Source organism: Crocodylus siamensis, chromosome 4, assembly GCF_052110815.1.
Source record: "Crocodylus siamensis isolate JL-2025a chromosome 4, ASM5211081v1, whole genome shotgun sequence".
In the NCBI taxonomy this organism is placed as follows: Eukaryota; Metazoa; Chordata; order Crocodylia; family Crocodylidae; genus Crocodylus; species Crocodylus siamensis.
In genome coordinates this window covers 128,872,150-128,894,551 of record NC_143398.1, presented here as the reverse complement: position 1 = coordinate 128,894,551, position 22,402 = coordinate 128,872,150, and the positions used below count along the sequence as shown (strand labels likewise).

Genomic DNA, 22,402 nt, shown 5'->3' with positions numbered 1-22,402 from the left:
GTGTTTTTTTTATACTTACCTTGATAATATATGTTTGTTAACCTTTGCCTTAACTTTAAGTTTTCATTGATAGTGGTATACCTCTGGATGGGGCCAGGCTGCAGGCCAATATACAGGGGAATTAACCCTTTGTTATCCCGCATCATATAGATGCCTGGTGAGCTTGAAGGCCTAACAAATCTTTGTGTATCTGATAGGTGTCCTTATCAGGAGTTTGTTCTTCAATCCTATCATTTCGGCAATTAAATTCCCCTGACATAATTCCTGACCCATCTATATTACTCATCTCAAAGTACAATTGGCTTGCTTGCTGTTTTTTCAACCCTAACAACACCCTAGAGTTAACCTGATAATTAAATCTAAATAATCTCAAGACTGTCATTTGGAGTTTTCTCTAACTCTAATTTGGTTTGGCCATGTTTTTAACTAAGGGTCTGAAGAAGGGCTGTAAACTAAATTAGGCAGCTGAGGTTGAATGCTTTTTGCTAAGGAAAAATAGAAAGTTACTATACATAATCAAATCATTTCAATTATTTCTACTTGTATAAAGTACCCTATTTGTATGGGGTGCAGCTCTATTAATGAGGCTACATGGTAGAATTAATTAATCAGGACTTTCAAAAGGAAGGGCTAAAAGAGGTTTCTAAGGAAATAGATTGCTTGGACATAACACTACAGGAGGATTTATGTATGTGAAAACCAATGTTTTCAGAGAGCTAGGGCTGACCCTCAGAGAATGGTTCTCCTTGAGCTCAGCTCAAGATTGAAATGCTGGGGGTGGGGTGGGACACATCTGGTGCAGACAGAATGGAAATGATTTACTAGAAGATCACCTCAAAGGAAAATTAAGACCACAGTAAGGACAGGGATATCTGAGTCATGTGTTAGTCTGTTCTGTGTGATGTAACTACAGTGCTGTACAAGAAAAAGGACAACAGATGGACTTTGCCCAAATTAGTTTAGTTAGCAAAGAAAATAGAACTGACTGGGAGACCTGAAGAATGCTATTCATTTAAAAAGTTTGTGGAGAGGAAATACAAGAATTTTGTGACACTGTTTAACCAAGATGGGAGCTGAGTGTGGTTGAGAAGCAGAATTTTCAGAGGATGGGAAGAAGAAAATGCTTGGGGTCTTGGGGTAAGAAGGAAGTTTTAGGGTGCAGTACAGAGAGAAAGAAACCCAAGAAATAGCATAATAGGATTCAGTAGCAAAGCAAAGATATGATCAATAATCCAAATAAGTGTAGGAAATAGGAGTCATGTGGAGCCTTGAAGGAAAGAAAAGGAGCTTGGCCTTCATGTGGCAAGTGGAGGCCAGTGGAGAGATCTGAAGAGGAGACAAGTGGTGTGGATCAAGAAACACTGTTGTATAAGCATGAAGTGAACACTTTCTACAATTATTGGGTTAGATTTTAGTATACCAAATATGAAAGCATGTAGGTACATCAAGATAGATATAGTAGACCTATTGTCTGCATAGCCCGCTGGCTGGCACTGTCATTTTTATATATTTATACAGAGAGAGAAGGAGAGACAGAAGATATACATCCATGTATAAATAATATACATTTGTCCTTCCTTCCTCTGTCTTATCATCTAACAACAACAGGAGCTAGTTGCCTGTTGTACTTTAATTTCCCAATGGACTACAGCTAAAATTTCAGTATGTAACATCTGTATATTCTTGCCACATAATTCTGTCATCTACTCACTTCTTGCATGATGTAATATGTCATCAGTCTATACGGTATATATTATTGTGTGTTTCTGTGGTCTTCTTAGTGAAGTAGCCAGCAGAATATCAAGAATGATGACCTAGACCCAAGCTCGGAAATAACAGAACATGTTTCTTATAGGAAAAGGGTACAGAAGTAGGACCCTTCACTCTTCCTGTGAGTGCTGCTGATTATCACAATATGATTTCAGTCTCACTTGCCTGCAATTGAGTCAGGGGTCTCTCCTGTAGGATCTATATGCCTTGAACAGTTGCAAAGATAAGACAATGTGGATAATATATGTATGAATATCTAAAGACTTGTCTAATCTCGCTTACTGAATTCAGATTTAGTAACATGGCCTCTCCTATACCTTTAGAAGGTAGTTTAGGTCTGTATGGATTTATAGTGGTCTGGGGAGATATGCAAAAATAAAAACTAAAGAATTCTACCAATAGAAGTTTTTAAAATGTTTTAAAGTTGTGCCTCAAAACTATTCACTTTTGTTCACTGAAGTAAAAACCAAGTTTAACAGTTAAAGAGGTTTATTTCTACAACAGGTTGCTAGATCAGCTAGGGTAACTCCAGACTTGCATGTGATTCACTTCAGTATGATGATCTGTCATTTTTCACCCTTCATCTTAAAAATTATTGTTGCTTAAGGACATATGAGATTTTCTCTGAAAATTGTCATATACTCATGGAAGCTCACAGCTGTACATGAAGAGAGTGTCTCTTCTCCCACAGTTACAAAATAGTTGGAACATTTTGACACTAAATCATGAATGATGTCAGGTGAATCTCCTAGTCAATGGGCATCTCCTTGTGAATCTGAGGGTGAATTAGAAAAGCTTGTCCATATACATTTTGAGATGAGGAAATATACCTTAAGGTTGATGTTTTAATTTAGGGATCCTATACATGTGCCCAGCACCTGGTCCAACACATGCTAATTAGCACTATTGGACATGTTGGAGTGGACTCAAGAGCTGCTCTAATTAATGCACCCTTACCCCACCCTGGAACACAGGTAAAGGTGCCCTTAGTGTCTCATAATGTGGTTAGATAGTTATGGTTCATTCCCGGGCCTGGCCTAAGTCAGAAGAATGTTCTAATCAAAGCTAAAAACCCTTCTTCTGAACTAAGGCATGCTTTGAATTAATTACATTATGGCATAAATTTGCCCTTCTTATAGTGGTCTGTTTATGTAATTTGTAGTCTTCCATAGGCAGGGAGATGGACAGGATGATATAATAGAGTTTTTCAGCTCTAATCTCTGATGTTGGCCTGACGCCCTTACTTAGGATTTGGTATTGAGTTTTCTTATTTTCTGTATAATAGAACAACAGCTTTCTCTCTGGTAAGTATAGAAAATGATTATTTTTTTCCATTGACAGTATTGTATGGCCACTGAAACCCAGAACAAAACGTTCATCTATTAAGTGGCAAGTAGAATATTTACCAGCTCACATTGGCAAATGTGTCCCCAGTGAGCATACAAGAAAGCAGTAGTCTTGTATAGAAATAAATACTGAGCACTCACTTCCAAAACAATACAATGGTAACTGTTAGGGTGACAGTATTTGGATCTTAGGGAGCATTGGATTTGCAGCTGAACAAAAAGGCTATGACCTGTGACCTAGCAAGCACAAGGCAGAATGATATGTTAAAAGTAACATTGCAAGACACTTAGGCAAGCATTTTCCTAACAATATAGTAGTGTGGTAAGATATACAGCTCATTGTGTGAAAGAAATAGGATGCAAACCATCAACTATCATTAGAAAATAAAGCAGATTTTGCCAGCAATTCGCTTATGCCAAGTAGCCATCTTAACTGTGTCATCCATTTTCAAGTGTGTCTGTGTAAGTCTGTGTGCTGTGAATGAGGTGAAGTCTTAGGAATGTGGAGATGGTACAATCTGGGACTGAAAAATAGCCTGGAATGTGAAAGACAACACTAACTGGTAACAGAATCCAAGATAAACATATGCAAAATGGTGAATGGTGATTGGTAAAGAAGCCTCCAGAAGCTTCCAGGCTTTGGTTGAAGTCTGCCCAAGTGACCAAAAGGAGCAGGGGTCAGACAGGGTCTTAGGCATGCACTCATAGCAAAAAGATATGTAAATAAGTGAAATGCACAGGCAATTCCATGCCAATGAAACAAATGGTAAAAAGAGGTGGAGCTTAAAATGGGAAGGACTAAGGGTGAAACAAAGGAGGGACAAAGGTGGGGTAATGTTAATGAGCATAAACCAAGGTGTATAAATATAGAAAAAACGAGTGTTCACGGCAGCTCCCCAGTTTGTTGGAGCTGGCCCGAAGCAGTTTCCATTTTGAATAAAGCTATTGATGAGCAATGTGTGCAAGTGATACACACATTGAAAGAAACTGCACATTCCTGCAAGTGATACGTGCATTGATCCATTGTCTCCCTAGTCATTGGGCATCGCATGGAGTCTAGGTCTAACAGTAACTGCACAAATGGGATTCCAAAATGTTTGAATCTTAGCTAATAAACTCTATTCCCTCACTTAGTGGTAAAGGGTGATTGCACTGATAAGCTGGACTGCAACAAGAAATGATGAATGCCTGACATTCTTGGCCACAATTTCCACATGCAATCCCAGCGAGAATAGGCAGCAAGAAGCCATAAATAGCAAGGAAGATTTTTCAGGCTTTGAAAGATCTGAGTACTGATTCAGACTTGATTGGACTCCGTACTGATGTCCTTCAGTTATTTATCTCAGGTTAATCTATCACTTTCATCAAGATATCTTTTCCCCATCTATTGAGTTTAAGGAACATGCTGCGATTTTCATTTTGTCAGCTGGCTTTCTTTCCTTTGATTACTTTGGACCAAAGTTTGTAGGTTGGTTTTCATATAAATTATATCTAATTCAAAATGAATTTGCACACTATAAAATGGAACATGAGCTAAAACTCCACATTGCTTAAAAGTCATGAATAACCCAAAAGAGTAAATGAAAACTAAAGAGACCTTAAACTGAGGTTCACAAATCTCTGAAACTGAGATGTGATTTAGTAGAACCCCAGAATTCTGGTTAGGTGGGGGGAGGTTAATGAAAAATTATTAAAATATTTGTGAAATATTCTACAGTAGCAGAATGTAGCTTTCATGTTAAATGTCACAGAATGGAGTTTTCACATCAAATATGTGCAGAAATGCAAATTCCTGTGTTGTGAGTGGAAATTTTGTTTCTCCTTTGCAGAGTGTAGTTTTAACATTTCCTGTTAGACAATTAGATACTTTTCAAATTGAAACTTTGAGTTTTTTGGTGTTGTTTCCCCCTTATAATTTTTTTATTTTCCTACATTTAATTTTTTGCTTAACTGAGTTTACATGAGTACTAGGGCTGTGCAAAGCTTCAGGTGCTGATTTGATTGAGAGAAGATTCAGCCCAATTCAGTGGCCAAATTTCTGAATTGAATCAGGGGACCAATTAAAATGTCCAAATTGACTCAAAACTCTCTGAGTCTTTGGAAAAGATTTGGAGAGCTTCGATGATTCAGACAGTCCCATTGACTACAGCAGGGAGGTGCAGCAGGACTTGGAGCTGGTAAGAAGGGGTGGGGAGGGGGGGCTGGAGGAGGGGAGGAGTGGACCATGGGGGGACCCCTGCCAGGCCTCATCCCCTGCCTGCTGCCACAGCCCCGCCCATGGCTGCCCCGCCCACCCCAGCTCCCAGTGCTTTAAAAAAGCCCCACTCACAAGGTGCTGCCAGGTGGGGGGGTGATCCCAGCTGCCCCCCACTGCCCAACACCATGTGGGGGGCTCTACCACAAGCCCCCCAACCTTGCATCCCTAACCCTCCACCACCACTGCTGCCCCACCCACCCCATCTCCAGCAATTTAAGAAAAAAAAAATGAGATAAAACCTCAGGGCTTACCAGCTCCTGCAGTGGCCTCGGGGCTTCAGGGGGGTTGTGCAGAGCACCTCTCTGGTGTGGGGCAGCAGGGCTCACCCCCCACCTGGCAGGAACAGTGAGTCCAGGGGGTTGGGTTTTTTTTCTTAAAGGGCTTAAGCTGGGGTAGGTGGGGCAGCCATGGGGGGATGGGACAGCAGGAGGGGTTAGGGGGCTTGTGCAGAGCCCCCCATGAAGCATGGGGCAGTGGGGGGGCAGTGGAGATCTCCACCCCCACCCAGCAGCACCCACTGAGTCAGGGCTTTTTTTCCCCAAGTACCAGGAGCTGGGGAGGGTGGGGCAGCCATTGCTGGGGATGGGAAAGTGGGTGGGGGATGGGCCTACATGATTCAGAGCTTCAGCTGAATCAATTTGGGACAGTGATTCATATCACCAAATTGAATCGCTCTCCTCCAAGTCAGCCAAATCTGAAGTGAATACTCACTGTTTCACACAGGCTTAATGAGTACATTTTTATAAGCAGTAGCTCAGCATGAAGAAAAAAAATCACTGAGGAAGGCCCTGTAAAAGACAGCTCTTACTGCAGTATGGATAGCTTTTGCTAAGGACTGTTCTACAACACAAGCACCATTTTTCTTTGCTCTATTAACTATATGCTATTTCAGGTGCTGATTTGATTGAGTAGAGATTCAGCCAGATTCTGTGGCTAAATTTTTTAATTGAATCAGGGGACCAATTAAAAAGTCTAAATTGGGGACCTTTTAATTGTTGGGGACAGAGTGGAGAGGAGAGAGCTGGGCACATAGGAGTCCCCATACACATGTGATCCCCCTTAACTGACTGGTGGCAGAGGCGGCAGAGGCAGCAGCAGGGGCAGGGGCAGCAGCAGCTGATCCCCCTAAGGTAGTGGGGCAGAGGAACCCAGCGCAGCTGAGGCAGATCTGGAGCAGCTGAGGCAGATCCAGAGGGGAAGCCCCCCAGATCCCTTTTAGCTTAGCTGGCAGGGAGCTGCACTCCCGAGTCATGTGCGTGAACAGAGTTCACCAGTGTTTTTGCCAGTGTTCGCACAGGCGGGAAAGCAGGAGGGGCCAAGAGGAAGTCTTTGGCAAGGGAAAGGTGAAAGCACTACACCAAATAATTAAAAATGGTGTGGATACAGAGTGCAGCTAGGGCCCCTGCCCACAGGGTACTGCCCACCCAGAGCTTCTCTGAAGCCTCCACCCAGAAGGAGCCCATGGGTGGGCTGGCATCACCCTACCCCCTGGTCTGTGGAGGATGCCCGGCAGGGCCAGGATGCAGGGAATGGGGGCCCCCACACCTATCCTGCAGGTGCCCATCTTAGGGCCCTGGAGGGGCAGGTGAAGGAGCTCCAGGAGAAGGTTAGCAGGCTGAGGGGGATCAGAGAAGCAGAGGATGAAATTGACTAGTATTTCCTTTCCCTGCAGGGCCAAGCACCAAAGTGAGAAGAACCCCAGGAGGTGCTCTCCACAGTGGAATAGCAGATGGTTCCCTCCAGAGCCAAGACTGCTCATGGGAGTGCAGTGCCAGTTCCCTCAGGCCAGCTGGGGAACAGGTATGAGGCCCTGGTGACATTATAGGAAGAGGAAGCAGAGAAGGAAACCACTGGAGAGAAGGCCTGTCCATGCGAGGAACAGGCTGAATGAGGCAAGCTGACCCAGAAAAAGAGACACCAGGTGCTCATCATAGGAGACTCCATCCTGAGAGGTACAGAGGGTCCCATCTGTCTACAAGATCCTATGTCATGTGAGGTCTACTGTCTTCCCAGAGTGAGGATTCAGAATGTGACAGAGATGATCCCGGCCATTATCTGGCCCACAGATTACTACCCCATGGCCCTAATCCATGCGGGCACTAATGATGCAGCCAGGAGAAGCCCTGATCACCTGATGAAGGACTACCAAGCTCTGGGGAGCAAGCTGAAGGAGAGAGGGGCGCAGGTGGTCTTCTCATCTGTACTTCCAGTGAGCAGATGCAGATCATGCCATGAGACAAGCATCAGGGAGGTCAACCTGCAGCTTTGGAAATGGTGTCTTGAGGTGGGCTTTGGCTTTTCGAACCACAACCCATACTTCAGGACAAGAGACATGCTCGGGAAGGATGGGCTCCACCTCTTCCCCAAAGGTAAGCATGTGTTCTCTTTCAGGCTGGCCAATCTCCTCCGACAGGCTTTAAACTAGGCTCATCAGGGCAGGGAAAGATGAGGAAAGAGGGAGCCACGGAACATTGCACCAAGAGCCACCCACAAGAACAGCCCAGCCAAGACAGGCAATGAGCACAAGAAATACCCAGGTAAGAGACAGGGACCCAGATAGTCGTGAGATTAGCGGGGGCAGTGCGTACACCTCCAGGAGGCCTTAAATGCCTCTACACTAATGCTCATAGCATGGGGAACAAGTAGGAGGATCTTGCTCTCCTGCTAGCTAATACTAACCTGGACATAGTGGGGCTCAATGAAACTTGGAGGGATCCAACACATGACTGGGTGGCAAACATCAAGGTTATAGGCTGTACAGGAGGGATAAAACAGGGAAGAAAGGTGGGGGTGTGCCATTCTACGTCAAAGAGCACACATCCTCAACAAACAGCGCTGGTTCAGAAGAGGGGCAGACTGAAGTGCTCTGGGTCTGTATATAAGGGGGTCAGGGGAAAAGGGACTTAACAGTAGGAGTTTACTACAGGCCACCCAACTAGGGGGAAGAGCTTGACCGGGAATTCTCAGGTCAGCATGCAGAGGCAGTTAAGTCAAGAGATGTGGTTATGATGGGTGACCTAAACTACCCGACATCTGCTGGGAAGACCTGGCTGACTGCTCCCGTAAGTTCCTAGCTGAGTTACAAGGCCTCCATCTAACCCAGGAGGTGCACAATCCCACCAGGGTAAATGCCTTGTTGGACCTGGTCCTGGCCACAGGTGATGACCTGGTGAGTGGACTGCGGGTTCCTGACCACCTGGGTGATAGCAATCATTGCCTACTGGAATTCATCATCCAGCACAGGGTGTCAAAGGCCTGCAGCAAGGCAACAAGAGGGCGGATTTCAATGAAGTAAGGAGACTAGTTGGGGAGACACTGAGGTCACAGAGGGGAGGGGAGTTGGGAGTCCAGGAAGAGTGGTTGTTCCTTAAGAAGATGATCCTCCAAGCCCAAAGGGTGACAATCCCAATGTGGATCAAAGGGGGCAAGAGTGCTCAAAAGCTCCCATGGCTTACTAAAAGTATTCAGAAATGTTTCAAAGCCAAAAAGGAGGCGTACACCCAATGGAAGGTGGGGGGCATCACCAAGGAGGACTAAACCTCCATTGCTCAAGACTGTAAGGGGGCTGTTAGGAAGGCTAAAGCAGAGATGAAACTAGGGCTAGTGACCCATATTCAAGGATAAAAAGAAGTCCTTTTTTAACTACATAGGGGGTAAAAGAAGGTACTGGGTAACATAAAGCCTCTGCAGGATATGCTAGGAAATCTAGTGGTCACACCAGATGACAAAGCTAACCTGTTTAACAATTTATTTGCCTCTGACTTTTTGCGCAGGGACCAAGGCATCCCCCAACTGGGATCCCTGACAGACCCAGGGGAGGCTGTGCCAGGCCCAGGGTCAGTGAGGTCCTAGTCAGGGAACTTCTGGTGGGACTAGATGTGTTCAAATCAGCAGGTCCTGACAATCTCTACCCCAGAGTGCTGAGGGAATTAGCAGAGGTCATTGCAGGATTCCTGGCACAGCTTTACAAGCATTCGTGGTGTTCTGTTGAGGTGCCAGAGGACTGGAAAAGGGCCAATGTGGTCCCTATTTTCAAAAAAGGTAGGAAGGAGGACCCAGGAAACTACAGACCTGTTAGTCTTACCTCAGTCCTTGGGAAGCTCTTCAAGAAAATTATCCAGGAGCACATCTGGGAGGGACCAGCAGGGGGGATCATGCTTAGGGGCAACCAACATAGGTTCATTAGAGGCAGGTCCTGTCAGACCAACCTGGTGGCCTTCTATGACCAGGTCACAAAATCCTTGGATGCAGGTGTCGCGGTGGATGTAGTCTTTCTGGACTTTAGGAAGGCCTTTGACACTAACTCTCACCCCATTCTCATTAAAAAAATAGGCGACTGTGGCATCGATGCCTGCAGTAGATTGGGTCACAAATTGACTGAAGGGCTGCACCCAGAGAGTGATGGTGGATGGGTCTTTTTCAGCCTGGAGGGATGTGGGCAGTGGGTTTTCCCAGGGATCAGTCCTCGGGCATGCACTGTTCAACATATTCATCAGCGACTTGGACAAGGACAGGGGCGTGAAAAGCACTCTGTTAAAACTTGCTGATGGCACTAAGATGTGGGGAGAAGTGGGGACACTGGAGGAGAGGGACAAGCTGCAAGCTTGACATGAAAATCATTTGGTGAAAATTTATGATCTGTGTCATACAAGAGATCAGTCTAGTTGAGCATAATGCTCCCTTATAGCTTAAAAAGGTATCATTTTATAGTTACTGATCTAGTGGCTCTTAATATCACTACAGGTTTCACAGGAAAAAATAGTTAAAACATCTCACATTTGAAATATTCTTAATATGGATATGGAAAGAACTCCTCACAGCTCCTGATTTAATTCTGTCTTTGAATCTGGCTACTGTGTCTTTTTTTAAAAAAAAGTTACATTACCTCTATTTTGATTTTTCCCATGGAACAGGTGTTCCATTTCACTTTGTACATAATATATGTCTTCTGTGTATTTCAAGTTCCAGGCTGTGTAGGACAGTCTGCCTATCTAATGCTGTGTTTGCAAGCAGCGAGATTTGTCTGGGGATGCCTATTATTGGACCAATTCTATAGTTCAGACAACTTTGTGCCTGAAAGACTGGCTTGTATCTCTTTCAGCTATGAAGTTTGTTCAATAAAAGGTGTCACCACACAAATCTTGCTTGTTACATCTTTTATAGACTGTCCTGGCTATAACAGCACAGCAAGACTAATACTGACTATACGATCAACATTTAATAATGATGCCCAAGTGTACAGAGAAAGCAGTTTGCAGGCAGTTTACCAGTCAGTTCACAGGTCAGCCCCCCTCCCCCACAAACACACCTTCCTTCCTTTGAGGGGAGACCTTTTCAGCTTGGGAAGAAGGGCAGTAAAGGAGAAGAGGTGGATTAAGAGACTCAGAGAAATGGCTGGCAGACATCACAATGCCAGAGCCACTGCCATTATCTCTGCTTGCCCCTGTGAGGTCTGTCCAGGACCGCTCACCATCAAGGCTTCCATCCAGGTCTGGGTTTGGCACTGTGGGGACTGCAGCTTGCAGGTTGGGGAGTTCCTGTGGAAGGGTTCCTGTGGAGTTGTACCTCTTGGTGGGCATTCTCAGGGAACAGGCAAGAGACCTACAGCAGGAGGTGGTAAGGCTCCAAAGCATCATCCACCATGAGGCATTCATCAATTTAATGCTGAAGGAGACCTTTTGGATTGTGGAGGAAGAACTGCCAGACGCAAGACTATAGAAGGGAGAGGACATGGGCTCCCAGGAAGCTAGAAGCTTGTGACTTCTGGCAGTAAGCAGATATCTTCATCTCCATCTGCAACAGTTCATCTGGAGAGCAGGTATGAAGCCCTAGCAATGGAGGGCAAGGATCACTTTACATTGGTGGAAGATAACAGACAAGGCCTCCCCAAGGTGGGAAGGACTGTCACCACTGCCACCAAGAAGAAGTGATGGTTGTTGGAGACCCGCTTCTGGTTGGAATGGAGAGATCCATTTGCTGACCTAACCTATGTCATGGAAGGATTACCAAGACTCATCCAGCCTTTTGACTACTACGTCATGCTGTTCATCCATGTGGGAACCATGATACTGCCAGGGAAGACCCTGAGTAGATCAAAAGTAACTACAGGACTCTTGGTGCAAGGGTGAAGGGGACACGGATTCAGGTGGTGTTCTCTTCAGTCCTCCCAGTCAAGGGAAAATGAGTAGGTTCATCCTGCAGATCAAAGCATGGCTGCGCAGGTGATGTCACCTGCAGGGGTTTGGTTTCTTTGACCTTGGGAGAATGTTCCAAGAAGGACTGCTAGAAACAGATGGGGTCCATCTGATGAAGAGGGGGAAGGGCATCTTTTCAAATAGGCTTGCTAACCTAGTGAAGAGGGATTTAAACTAGGTTTGCCAGGGAATGGAAACCAAAGCCCTGAGATAAGTGGGGAAGTGGGTGACCTGAAGGAAGAGCAAGTAGGAGGGGGCAACAAGGGAGGTGTTCTCATTCATCCTGAGAAATCAGGGCAATAGACTAGTTCCCTTAGGTACCTGTACACAAATGCACTGAGCCTGGGAAACAAGCAGGAAGAATTGGAAGTCCTTGCATAGTAATGGAACTATGACATCATTGGAACAACAGAGACTTGGTGAGATAGCTTTCATGGTTGGATCATGGTCACAGATGGGTACAAAGTGTTTAGGAAGGACAGGCATGCAAGAAAAGGAAGAGGGGTTTCATTTGATGTAAAAGAGTCCTATGACTGCTCAAAGCTCCAGTATGAAACTGGAGATAGGTCTGTCAAAACTCTCTGGGTTAGGGTCAGAGGAGAGAACGAGGGCGATGCTGTGGTGAGGGTCTACTATAGACCATGAGATCAGAAGGAAGTGGTGGATAAGGCTTTCTTCTAACAGCTAATGGAAGTTTCCCAATCACAGGCCCTGGTTCTCATGGGGGAAGTCAATCATCCTGACATCTGCTGGGAGGGCAAAACAGCAGCATGCAGGCATTCCAAGAAGTTTTTGGTGAATGTGGAGAAAACTTCCTGGTGCCAGTGCTAGAGAGGCCAACTAGAAGCCATGCTGTTCTTGACCTGCTGATCACAAACAGGGAAGACTTGGTGGGGAATGTACTAGTAGGTGACAACTTGGCCAGCACCAACCATGAGATAATTAAGTTCAGAATGCTAAGGAAAGGAAGGATGGAGAGCAACAAAATAAGGGCCCTAGACTTCAGAAAAGCAGATTTTGACTCACTCAGGGAACTCATGGGCAGGATCCCCTGGGAAGCCAGTCTGAGGAGGAAAGCTGTCCAGGAGAGCTGGCTAGCCATCCCAATGTGCAGGAAGACTAGCAAGTATGGGAGAAGACCAGCTTGGCCTAGATGGCAACTCTCCTATAAATTAAATCATAAAAGGAAGCTTATATGAAGTGGAAACTTGGACAAACATTTAGGGAGGTATGTAAGTATTGCTCAGTAGGGCTGTGCAAAGCTTCAGTTTGCAATTTGATTTGGAGAAGATTCAGCCCAATTCAGAGGCTGAATCTCTAAATCCAAATCAAATTGATCAAAGCTTAAAACTTTCTGAATCAATTCTGAAAAGACTTGGAAGAGATTCAGTGATTCAGAAGACAGTCTTTGAGGGAAAAGAGAAAATTAGAAGAGGGAGGGGAAGAGGGGAGAGTGGGGAAGCAGGGGGGAAGGACTGACATCTCTACATGGCCAGTGAGTGTGATTTCTCCCTGACTCCCCTTCCAATCACAGTGTCTGGTGGAGGGACATAGAAACGCCATAAAAGCCTCTGTGTGCAGGCTTTTCTGTCCCGTTTCTGAGCTGTTTCTGCCTGAGCAACAGCATCTCAAAGGTACTGTGGCTACTGGACTGGCTTCTTAGTCAGTGGTCTGCTACTTCTTGCTCTTGGAAAGGATTAGATAGGATGTAGATTAGCTTACTTTAGCTTATCTTGACTTAGAATGCCTCTACTTCCAATTCATTTCTTTTAATTTATATTTGTCTTGGTTTTTTCCCACAATACTTCTTAAAGAGAAAGCTCACTGTTTTCCCTGGCAGTTTTATCCATCACTGTGCAGGGAAGCACACATTACACAAATCAACACACACATCATAGAAGAACATGTCTGATATTCATAGAAGAAGAAGAGATTTAGATTATATATAGTAGGTATAAGTTTTTAATATTATTATACTTAGTTTACATATAGACTAAAAACACAGAAAAAGTCAGCTAGAGATTCAGATTTAGGAAGATAAAGATGAAGAAGTCAGGAAGTCACTCATTCAGAGTCAGGGCAGATAGCACATCAGTGAAGAACAACACACACCATGTATTTATTAATAATCAATAGCTGCAGTCCAGTATGCACAAAGCAAAGCAAACAAATCACCTAGACCCAGGTCTCCTCTGGAAAGCAGCACCTCAGAGGAGATTGTGGAGGCTCAGACAAGTGGCTCAGCTGAGGATAAGGCAGGATCTCCGCCCTCAACCCAGGAGTGAGAGAGTAGTGTAGTGTGAGATCATTTTGAGGGGGGTAGATAATCCCAGGTTTGCTCTCTGCCAGCACTGCCAAAGGCAGCTTAGTCAAAGCAAGTAGGTGAAACACTTCACTATCACAGCAATGCTGCTGCATCTTAGAAGGCAGCACCCCCTTGACATTCTTCCTTCTCAGCCTGGCACCAGTGCAAGTGTGCCCAAAGGGAAGTCCCCCACTTGCTCCAAAGCTCCCATCCTCCAAAGCAGAGGCAGGCCATGCTGGAGTGGGAGGGAAAGCTGCAGACAAAGCAGGGCATGTTCCCAAGGCAAGAAAGATCACCCAGACCATTGGGGAGATGCTTGCTCTGGATAACCAGCCCTTCTCCTTAGTTGAGCATCCAGGGTTCAGGTGGCTCATGGCACTCATGGCCCCATCTTACCAAGTGTCCACATGCACCATCTTTAGCAGGATGGTGGTGCCATTCCTGTATGAGGCATGCAGGGAATACTTGAGGGAGGAGCTGTGCAAGGCAGGGCTGGAAGTAGTTTTGCACTTCAACTCCAACATCTGGAGCAGCCTGGGTGGCGATCACGCCTACCTCTCCCACACAGGGCACTGGTGCAATCAGTCAGGCTGTTGGTGGTCTCTCCTCCAAGCTGAGGTGCTGGATGAGTCCCACATGACAAGGGAGATCATGGTGGCAGGTAACTGTATTTGGCTCTCGGGGAGCACTGAATTTGCAGCTGAAACAAGGCTTTAATCTGTGGCCCAGCAAAAGCTGCTGAACACAAGGCAGAATAATGTATTAAAATACCCTTGCAAATGATTAGGCAAGCAGTTTCCTAACAATGGGATAGCATGCAGGATTCCTTGTGTAAGAAGAACAAGATGTAGCTCACCAGCTATTGTCAGGAGATAAAGAAGAAACAAGACCTTGGAGATGAAGGAGTCAGCAAGAAACCAGAAAGAACCTGCAAGTAACCAGAGGAGGTGGAGCTTAAAGTCTTGAGCATACATTCTTAGCAGAGAGGCAGGTAAATGAATGAAATGCATAGGCAATTGCATGCTAATGAACCAACCAGTAAACAGAGGCGGAGCTTGAGATGGGAGGAGATATGGGTGGAACAAAAGGAGGGACGAAGGTGCAGTGAATGTTAATGAGTATGAACCAAGGTACATAAAATGTGAAAAGAACTAATACTCACTGCCACTCCCCATGTTCACAGGTTGTGTGTCTGTGAGGGAGCTTGCCCAAAGCTGTCTCCATTCTGAATAAAGCTGTTGCAAGCAATGTGTGCAAGTAGTGTTTGCTCCCTGCTTGCTCTGGCTAGTGAGTAACAGGATCCATGAGTGATTGGATTGTCATCTCCCTACTCATTGGGCACTACATGGAGTCGGGGTCTAACAGTGGCCATGAACTGCATGGTACAAGGGCGGCTCACTGGGCAGGCCGAGTTCGCCTGCAGGTTCATGGTCACTGACAATGGAGCCAATATGTTTAGGATGGTCCGTGATGCCAACTTTGTTGGCATCTGCTGTGGCACACAGACTGCACCTCATAGTTAGAGATGCCTTGGAAGCAGACAGGGCTGCTGGTGATGGCACTGCCACTACCACTATGAGCCAACTCATTTCCAAATGAAGGCAGGTGGTGGGCTACTTCCACAGCAGCATCAAGGGGGGCAAGATGCTGCAGGAGAAACAGGCAGAGCTGAGCATCCTACAGCACAAAATCATGCAGGATATTGATGCTCAAGAGGCTGGTGGAGCAACAGAAGGCCATCAATGAAATGGTCTTGCTTGGGGAGATCAGGATCAGCAGCCCCCTGAACAGAGCTGAATAGGTACCATCTCTGAGGTCTGGGTGGTCCTCAAACCCTTCCTTGAGGTAATCAAGAACCTCAGCACTGCCAATGCCCTTCTTAGTCAGCTGATTCCCCTAGTGAGGGTACTGGAGAACCAAATGGAGAAGTTTCAGGGGATCAGCCACTGTCACCTGACATGCAGACACTCATGAGGCAGATGAAGGAAATGGCTGGATCCTTTGTGGTCCAATATGGTCCACATGCTTGCAGGCATGTGCAACCCAAGGGTGAAGGGGAGCATGTGTACTGGCAGCACAAAAACCCTTGATCACTGGACATAGGTGCTGGTCAACAGAGTCAGGAAGGCATAAGGGTAGAGGCAAGGAGATGTGGACGAGGAGGATCCACTTTCCCATGAAATCATTGCCAGCACTGACCAGCAACAGCCAGTCTCCTCCATGCCAATCACTGCCAATGTGGACCAAGGGCATGGCTTCAATGCTGGGGTCCAAATACACCAAACCCCAGCCTCAGGAAGTAGCACCAAGGCTTCGGTGGCTACCAATTTCAACAAGGATGTGGAGCCACTGGACTGCGACTCCTTGGCCTGCTGGCAAGCCACAGCCAGATGTGGCAGGATCTGACCACGGTTGACTGGCAGCACCTGTCCTGCCCACCAACCAGTGTTCCCAGTGAGAAAGTGTTCAGGATTGCTGGGGATGTTGTGACACCCCTCTGCACCTGCTTGGATCCTGGTTTGGTGGAGCAGCTGGTGTTCTTGAAAATGAACCTCTCACTGCTGGGGTTTCCTAGGTTCCAGCTGCAGTAGGACTGAGTGCCACCCTCCTCACTCTGTCTGCACCTATTTCCTTTTTTCATAATTTAAAAACCAGTTAATGACCCTCTCTCAGTGCAGGGGCCACACCACTCATTCCATCACCAGCCAGCAGGGGAAGAACATGTCCCTGCTGAGCTTGCAACCATGCCAGGATGAACTTGGAGATATGGGCTCAGGCTATGAGGAAGGAGGAGACCCCAGGTCCTGGGCATGACCACTTAAACTGCACCCTGCCATGTTAGGAAGGCCTGGTGGGACTGCAGGTGGTGTGGCAGCCCTCTAAATGCCAGGACCAATGATCTCCTGGTGAAAGGTGGGTAGGAGGTGCCATAAGCTCCAGCTAATGCATGCATACACACAGTCATATCTGGGGAAAGCCCAAACCTATCATGTCTTTGACAGGCCTGAAGCTTGCTGGTTTCATTGGAGTTGTGAAGCTCCAGCTGAACTCAACTTACCTGCCTGGGATTCCAGCTTTTGGGTTGAGAAACCCTTTATCCAGCTGAGGAAGCACCCACAGTAGGTATGTTTCTATTCTTTCCATCCAGGACCAGCAAAGAAGCCAGATGCTGGCCTGGCATGTAATGCAGGCAAGAAAGCCAATCAGTGAAAATGGAAATGGAGGCATCAGGGGGTGAGAGACAGGCTGGGGTGGGAAGGGTGGGAAGAGGGATTTAGCAGCACAGGTAAGAGTGCAGAGGGACTTGGGTAATCAAGATATCCAGCAGGTTGCAATGTGTCAGAATTCCACCGTCTAATGTATATTGAGTCCATGAGTTTCTGTACTTAGGAGGCTGATGAAGAGAAGTTCATAGGTCCAGCTGTGAAAAATGGTTTGTAAATTGTTCCCTCTCAGGATCAGGCCTGAGAGCCTGGAGGCAGAGTGGTTTTTTGGTTAGGAATGTGCCGCCATAGGTAGTTGGGTATTGTTCTCTTTGATAGATTCTGGTGTGCAGTTTGTGGGGGTACTGGAGATAGTTGGCAGATTTTGTGGTTTGAGCTGTCAGAACTTGACTTCAGTTCTAATGATGAGGTTAGGTGCCTGTTTGAATTTTCAAACCACTTTTTAGAGTCAGGCCTATAAACTCCACTTCATCAGTCTCCTAGGTAGTAGGTACAGAAACTCATGGACTCAATATAGACAATGTAATTCTGATACGACAACCTGCCAGATATCCTGCTTCCCCAGGTACCTTTGCAATTTTACCTGTGCTGCTACATCCCTGCTTCACCACCACCCCAACCCAGCCTGTCCCTTCACCCCCTGATGCCTCCATTTCCATTTTCACTGACTGGCTTTCTTGCCTGCATGGTGTTCCAGGCCATCCTCTGGCTTCTTTACTATTCCTTTCATCCAGGACCAGCAACAGAACATGCTTCTTTGGCCTGACAAAGCATTTTTCAACCCAAAAACTTGTCAAAATACTTTACCCAGACAGTTGCTCTACTAAAAAGACACTAGATTCTTATGTGTTGTCATGTAAAGTGGTGAATTGGACTAAGGCTGTAGGGGAGGAGAAGACCTCATTGGGGCACACTATCATGTAGTGCAGAAGCCCCAGGATAAGTGAGGGCACACTTTAACACACACACAATGTCACCCATGTCATAAGTTTTGCTTGTCATCAGCCTGAGGTGCAGTTTCCCAGAACCCCCTATACTTACATCCCTGAACCTTGGCAGACTTCATTATCTGATCAGGGACTACCATCCCTGCAAGTTTCATCTAATAAAGCCTAAAAATGACAACATTATCAATATTTCATTGATTCCCAAATATACTCTATGGCTGAATCTCTGAATCTCTCCAAATCAGCGCTGAATCCTCTGAAGCTGATTTGGTTGAATCAATTCAGAAAAGTGATCCAAATCTCTGAATTGAAATCAATGGCTTCTGAATTGGCCAAATCCAAATCTTAATCAAATAGTTCTCTATTCAGACAGGCCTATTGCTCGAGCCTGCAGGGATGAAGTTGGAAAGCCAAAGCACATTTGGAGTTGCAGCTAGAAAGGTATGCTGAGAGTAACATGAAGAACTTATGGAAGTATTTCAGTAATAAGATGAAACATCAGGGAAAGTGTGGGTCTTTTACTGAACGGTGGAGGCAACCTAGTGACAAAAGATGCAGAAAAGGTGGAAGTACTCAATGCCATTTTTACCTCAGCCTTCACAGGCAAGGTTAGCTCCAAGACAACTGTACCTGGCAGAACAGTTTGGGGAGGAGGTGAGCACTCAAAAGTGGTGAGAGAACAAGTTAGGGACTATTTAGAAAAGTGGGACATATATAAGTCCATGGGGACAAATGGGATGCACCCAAGGGTGCTGAGGGCATTGGCTGATGTGATTGCAAAACTACTGGTCATCATCTTTGAAAACTCATGGCCACCAGAAGAGGTCCCAGATGATTGAAAAAGGGCAAACGTAGGGCATATTGGCTACATTATATTTGTTTTTCATAGAACTATGTGTTAGACCCCGATTTCATGTGGCACCGAATGACTAGGGAGACGATGATCCAATTGCCCATGGATCCTGATACTCATTAGCCAGAGCAAGCAGGGAGCAAACACCAGCACATGTTGTTCACAACAGCTTTGTTCAGAATGGAGACAGCTTCAGGCCAGGACCCAAAAAAACAACAAACCAGGGACCTGCACTGAACATTAGTTCTTTTTACATTTTATACACTTTGGTTCATACATATTAACATCCACTCCACCCTCATCTCTCCTTCAGTTCTACCCATTTCTTCTACCACCTCCAACTATGACTCTGTTTACTGTTTACTTCATAGATTTCATAGATGTCAGGGCTAGAAGGAACCTCAGATCTTTGAGTCCAGCCCTCTGTTCCAGGGGCAGGAAGTCAGCAGGGGTCATATGATCCCAGCCAAATAAACATCCACATGCCTCTTGAAGACGTTCAAAGTAGGTGCTTGAACCAGCTCCAGCAGCAGTCTATTCCAAACCTTGGGGGCTCAGACAGTAAAGAAGTTCTTATAGTTTCATAGTTGGTAGGGCTGGAAGGGACCTGAGCAGATCATCAAGTCCAACCCCCTGCCATGGCAGGAAAGAGTACTGGGGTCAAACGACCATGGCAAGGTGTTCATTCAGGCTCCTCTTAAAGACCCCAAGGGTAGAACCCAGCACCACTCCTCTTGCAAGTTGGTTCCAAATTCTAGCTGCCCTGACAGTGAAGTAGTGCCTCCTGATATCTACCCTAAATTTACCCTCTGCCAGCTTGTGACCATTATTTCTCATCACTCCTGGTAGTGCTTGGGGGAACAAGGACTCCCCCAATGCCTGCTGGTCCCCTGACCAGTTTGTAAAGAGCCACTAGGTCCCCCCTAAGCCTTTTCTTGTGGAGGCTGAATAGGTTCAGGTCCCTTAACCTCTCCTCGTAGGGCCTGCCCTGCTGACCCCTGAGCATGCAGGTGGCCCTCCTCTGGACCCTCTCCATGTTGCCCACATCCCTCCTGAAGTGTGGCACCCAGAACTGGATGCAGTACTCCAACTGCAGCCTGACCAGTGTCACATAGAGGGGGAGGATCACCTCCTTGGACCTGCTTGAGATGCATCTGTGGATGGCTGGTACATCCAGCCTGAAATGGTCATGGAGGAGTTTGTGACCATTTATTCTTGTCATCTCTTGGGGTGGTCTGGTGAACAGACATTCTCCCAGATCCTGGTGAGCACCCCTGATAAACTTATAGGTGGCCACTAGATCACACCTGAGCCTGCACTTTTCCAGGCTGAAGAGTTCCATAGCTCTCAGGCATTCATCATAAGTTCTGTTTTCCTGACCTCTGATCATGTGTGTGGCTCTCCTCTGGACTCTCTCAGGCTTCTGCACATCCTTTTTGAATTGTGGAGCCCAAAACTGGATGCAGTACTACAGCTGTGGCCTCACCAAGGCCGATTACAATGGGAGAATGACGTCCCGGGATTTGCCTGAGACGTATCTATGGATGAAAGCCAGCGTTTTGCTTGCTTTACTAGCTGCAGCATCACACTGATGGTTCATGGTCATCTTGTGGTCAATTACGACCCCCAAGTCCCTTTTGGCCATAGTGCTAGCCAGCATAGCACTACCAAGCCTATAAGCAAGCTGCAGGTATTTCTTCCCCAGGTAGAGAACCTTGCATTGTTCAGTGTTAAACACCATCAGGTCTCATTCACCCATTTTCTGAGCCTGTCAAGGTCAGCCTAGATCGCCCTCCTGTCTTTAGGTGTGGACGCTTTACCCCAAAGTTTGGTGTCATCTGCGAACTTGGCTGGTCCACTTCTGACTCCAATGTCTGCATCATTAGTAAAGATGTTGAATAATATAGGCCCAAGGATAGAGCCTTGAAGGACCCCCACTGGTCACAGTGCACCACGAAGATTGACTTCCATCAACCACCACCCTGTGGGTCGCACCATGCAGCCAATTCCCCAGTCAGTAGATCATGGTGCAGCCAAGGCCACAGTTGGCCAGTTTTGCTAAGAGGTGACCATAGGATACCAGGTTGAAGGCTTTTTTTAAAGTCAAGACATCAATCTCTTTCCCTTTGTCCAGGTGGTAGGTCACCTGGTTGCAAAAGGAAACAAGGTTGGTCAAGCAAGACCCACAATAGGTCCTGCTGGCTATCCCTCAGGATTTTGTCATCGGCCAGTCAGTTGAGAATGGTCCCTTTGATAATCTTTTCTAGGATCTTCCCTGGGATAGAGGTCAGGCTGCTGCACCTGTAGTTTTCTGGATCCACTTTTCCCCTTTTTTGAAGATAGGCACTACATTGGCCTTCTTCCAATTATCAGGCACTTCACCAGAGTGCCAGGAGCTCTTGAAGATCCATGCCAGGGGCTGGGCTATGATGCTTGCCAGCTCCTTGAGTACCCTGGGGTGTAAGCTGTCATGAGGTCAGCATTGATGGAGGGTAAGGAATCTCTCTCACCCAGGCCTTCCCATCCCATAATGGGCAGGGGCATCACTTGGGAATGGTGAAAAACTGATGCAAAGTACCCATTTATCAAGTTGGCTTTTTCCTGAGCATTGGTTGTCAGTTGTCCCATCTAGTTTAGCAGAGGTCCAACGTTGCCCTTGCTTTTCCTCGGGCTCCCTCTATACTTCATTAGCATATCATTGCCTACACATTTAATTCATTTACATACCCCTCTGCTAAGAGTTCATGCATAAGGCCATGAACTCAGGTACTCTTGGTCAATCACTGTTTTTTTCTGGTTCTTGTTGACTCCTTCTTCAGCTCCGAGGTCCGGCTTCTGCTTTATCTCCTGACAATAGCTGGTGGACTGCATCTTGTTCTTCTTACACAATGGGCTCTAACACTACAACTTTGTTTAGAAAACTGCTTGCCTAAGCACTTGCAAGGTTAGTCTTAAGATATTATCCTGCCTTGTGACCAGCAATTTTTCTGAGACACAGGAAAAAGGCTTTATTCCAGCTGCAGATCTAATGCTCCCCAAAAATCCAAATTATTGTCATCCCAACACTGTGGATCAAATTCATAGTGTCATAGTTTCTAGGGTGGGAAGGGACCTGAGTAGATCATCAAGTCTGACCCCCTGCCATGGCACAAAAGAGTACTGGGGTCAAACGACCCCAGCAAGGTGTACATCTAACCTCCTCTTAAAGACCCCCCAGGGTAGGAGCCAGCACCACTTCTCTTGGAAGGTGATTCCAGATCCTAGCTGCCCTGACCGTGAAGTAGCGCCTCCTGATATCTAGCCTAAACCTACCCTCTGCCAGCTTGTGACCATTATTCCTGGTCACTCCTGGTGGTGCTCGGGGAAACAGGGACTTCCCCAGTGCCTGCTGGTCCCCTCTGACTAGTTTATAACAGGCCACTAGATCCCTCCTCAGCCTTCTCTTGTGGAGGCTGAACAGGTTCAGGTCCTGTAGCCTCTCCTCATAGGGCCTGCCCTGCTGACCC

General features: G+C 46.4%; 1 protein-coding gene across 1 annotated transcript in view; it reads left to right on the top strand.

Moving 5' to 3' along the window:
* Positions 1-22,402, top strand: part of LOC149866489 (uncharacterized) — a 237,348-nt gene that overhangs the window by 77,045 nt on the left and 137,901 nt on the right. The window contains exon 7 of the mRNA XM_090041609.1: positions 19,655-19,665. Coding sequence (XP_089897735.1) covers positions 19,655-19,665 — 11 coding nt within the window. The remainder of the gene's footprint in view (positions 1-19,654; positions 19,666-22,402) is intronic.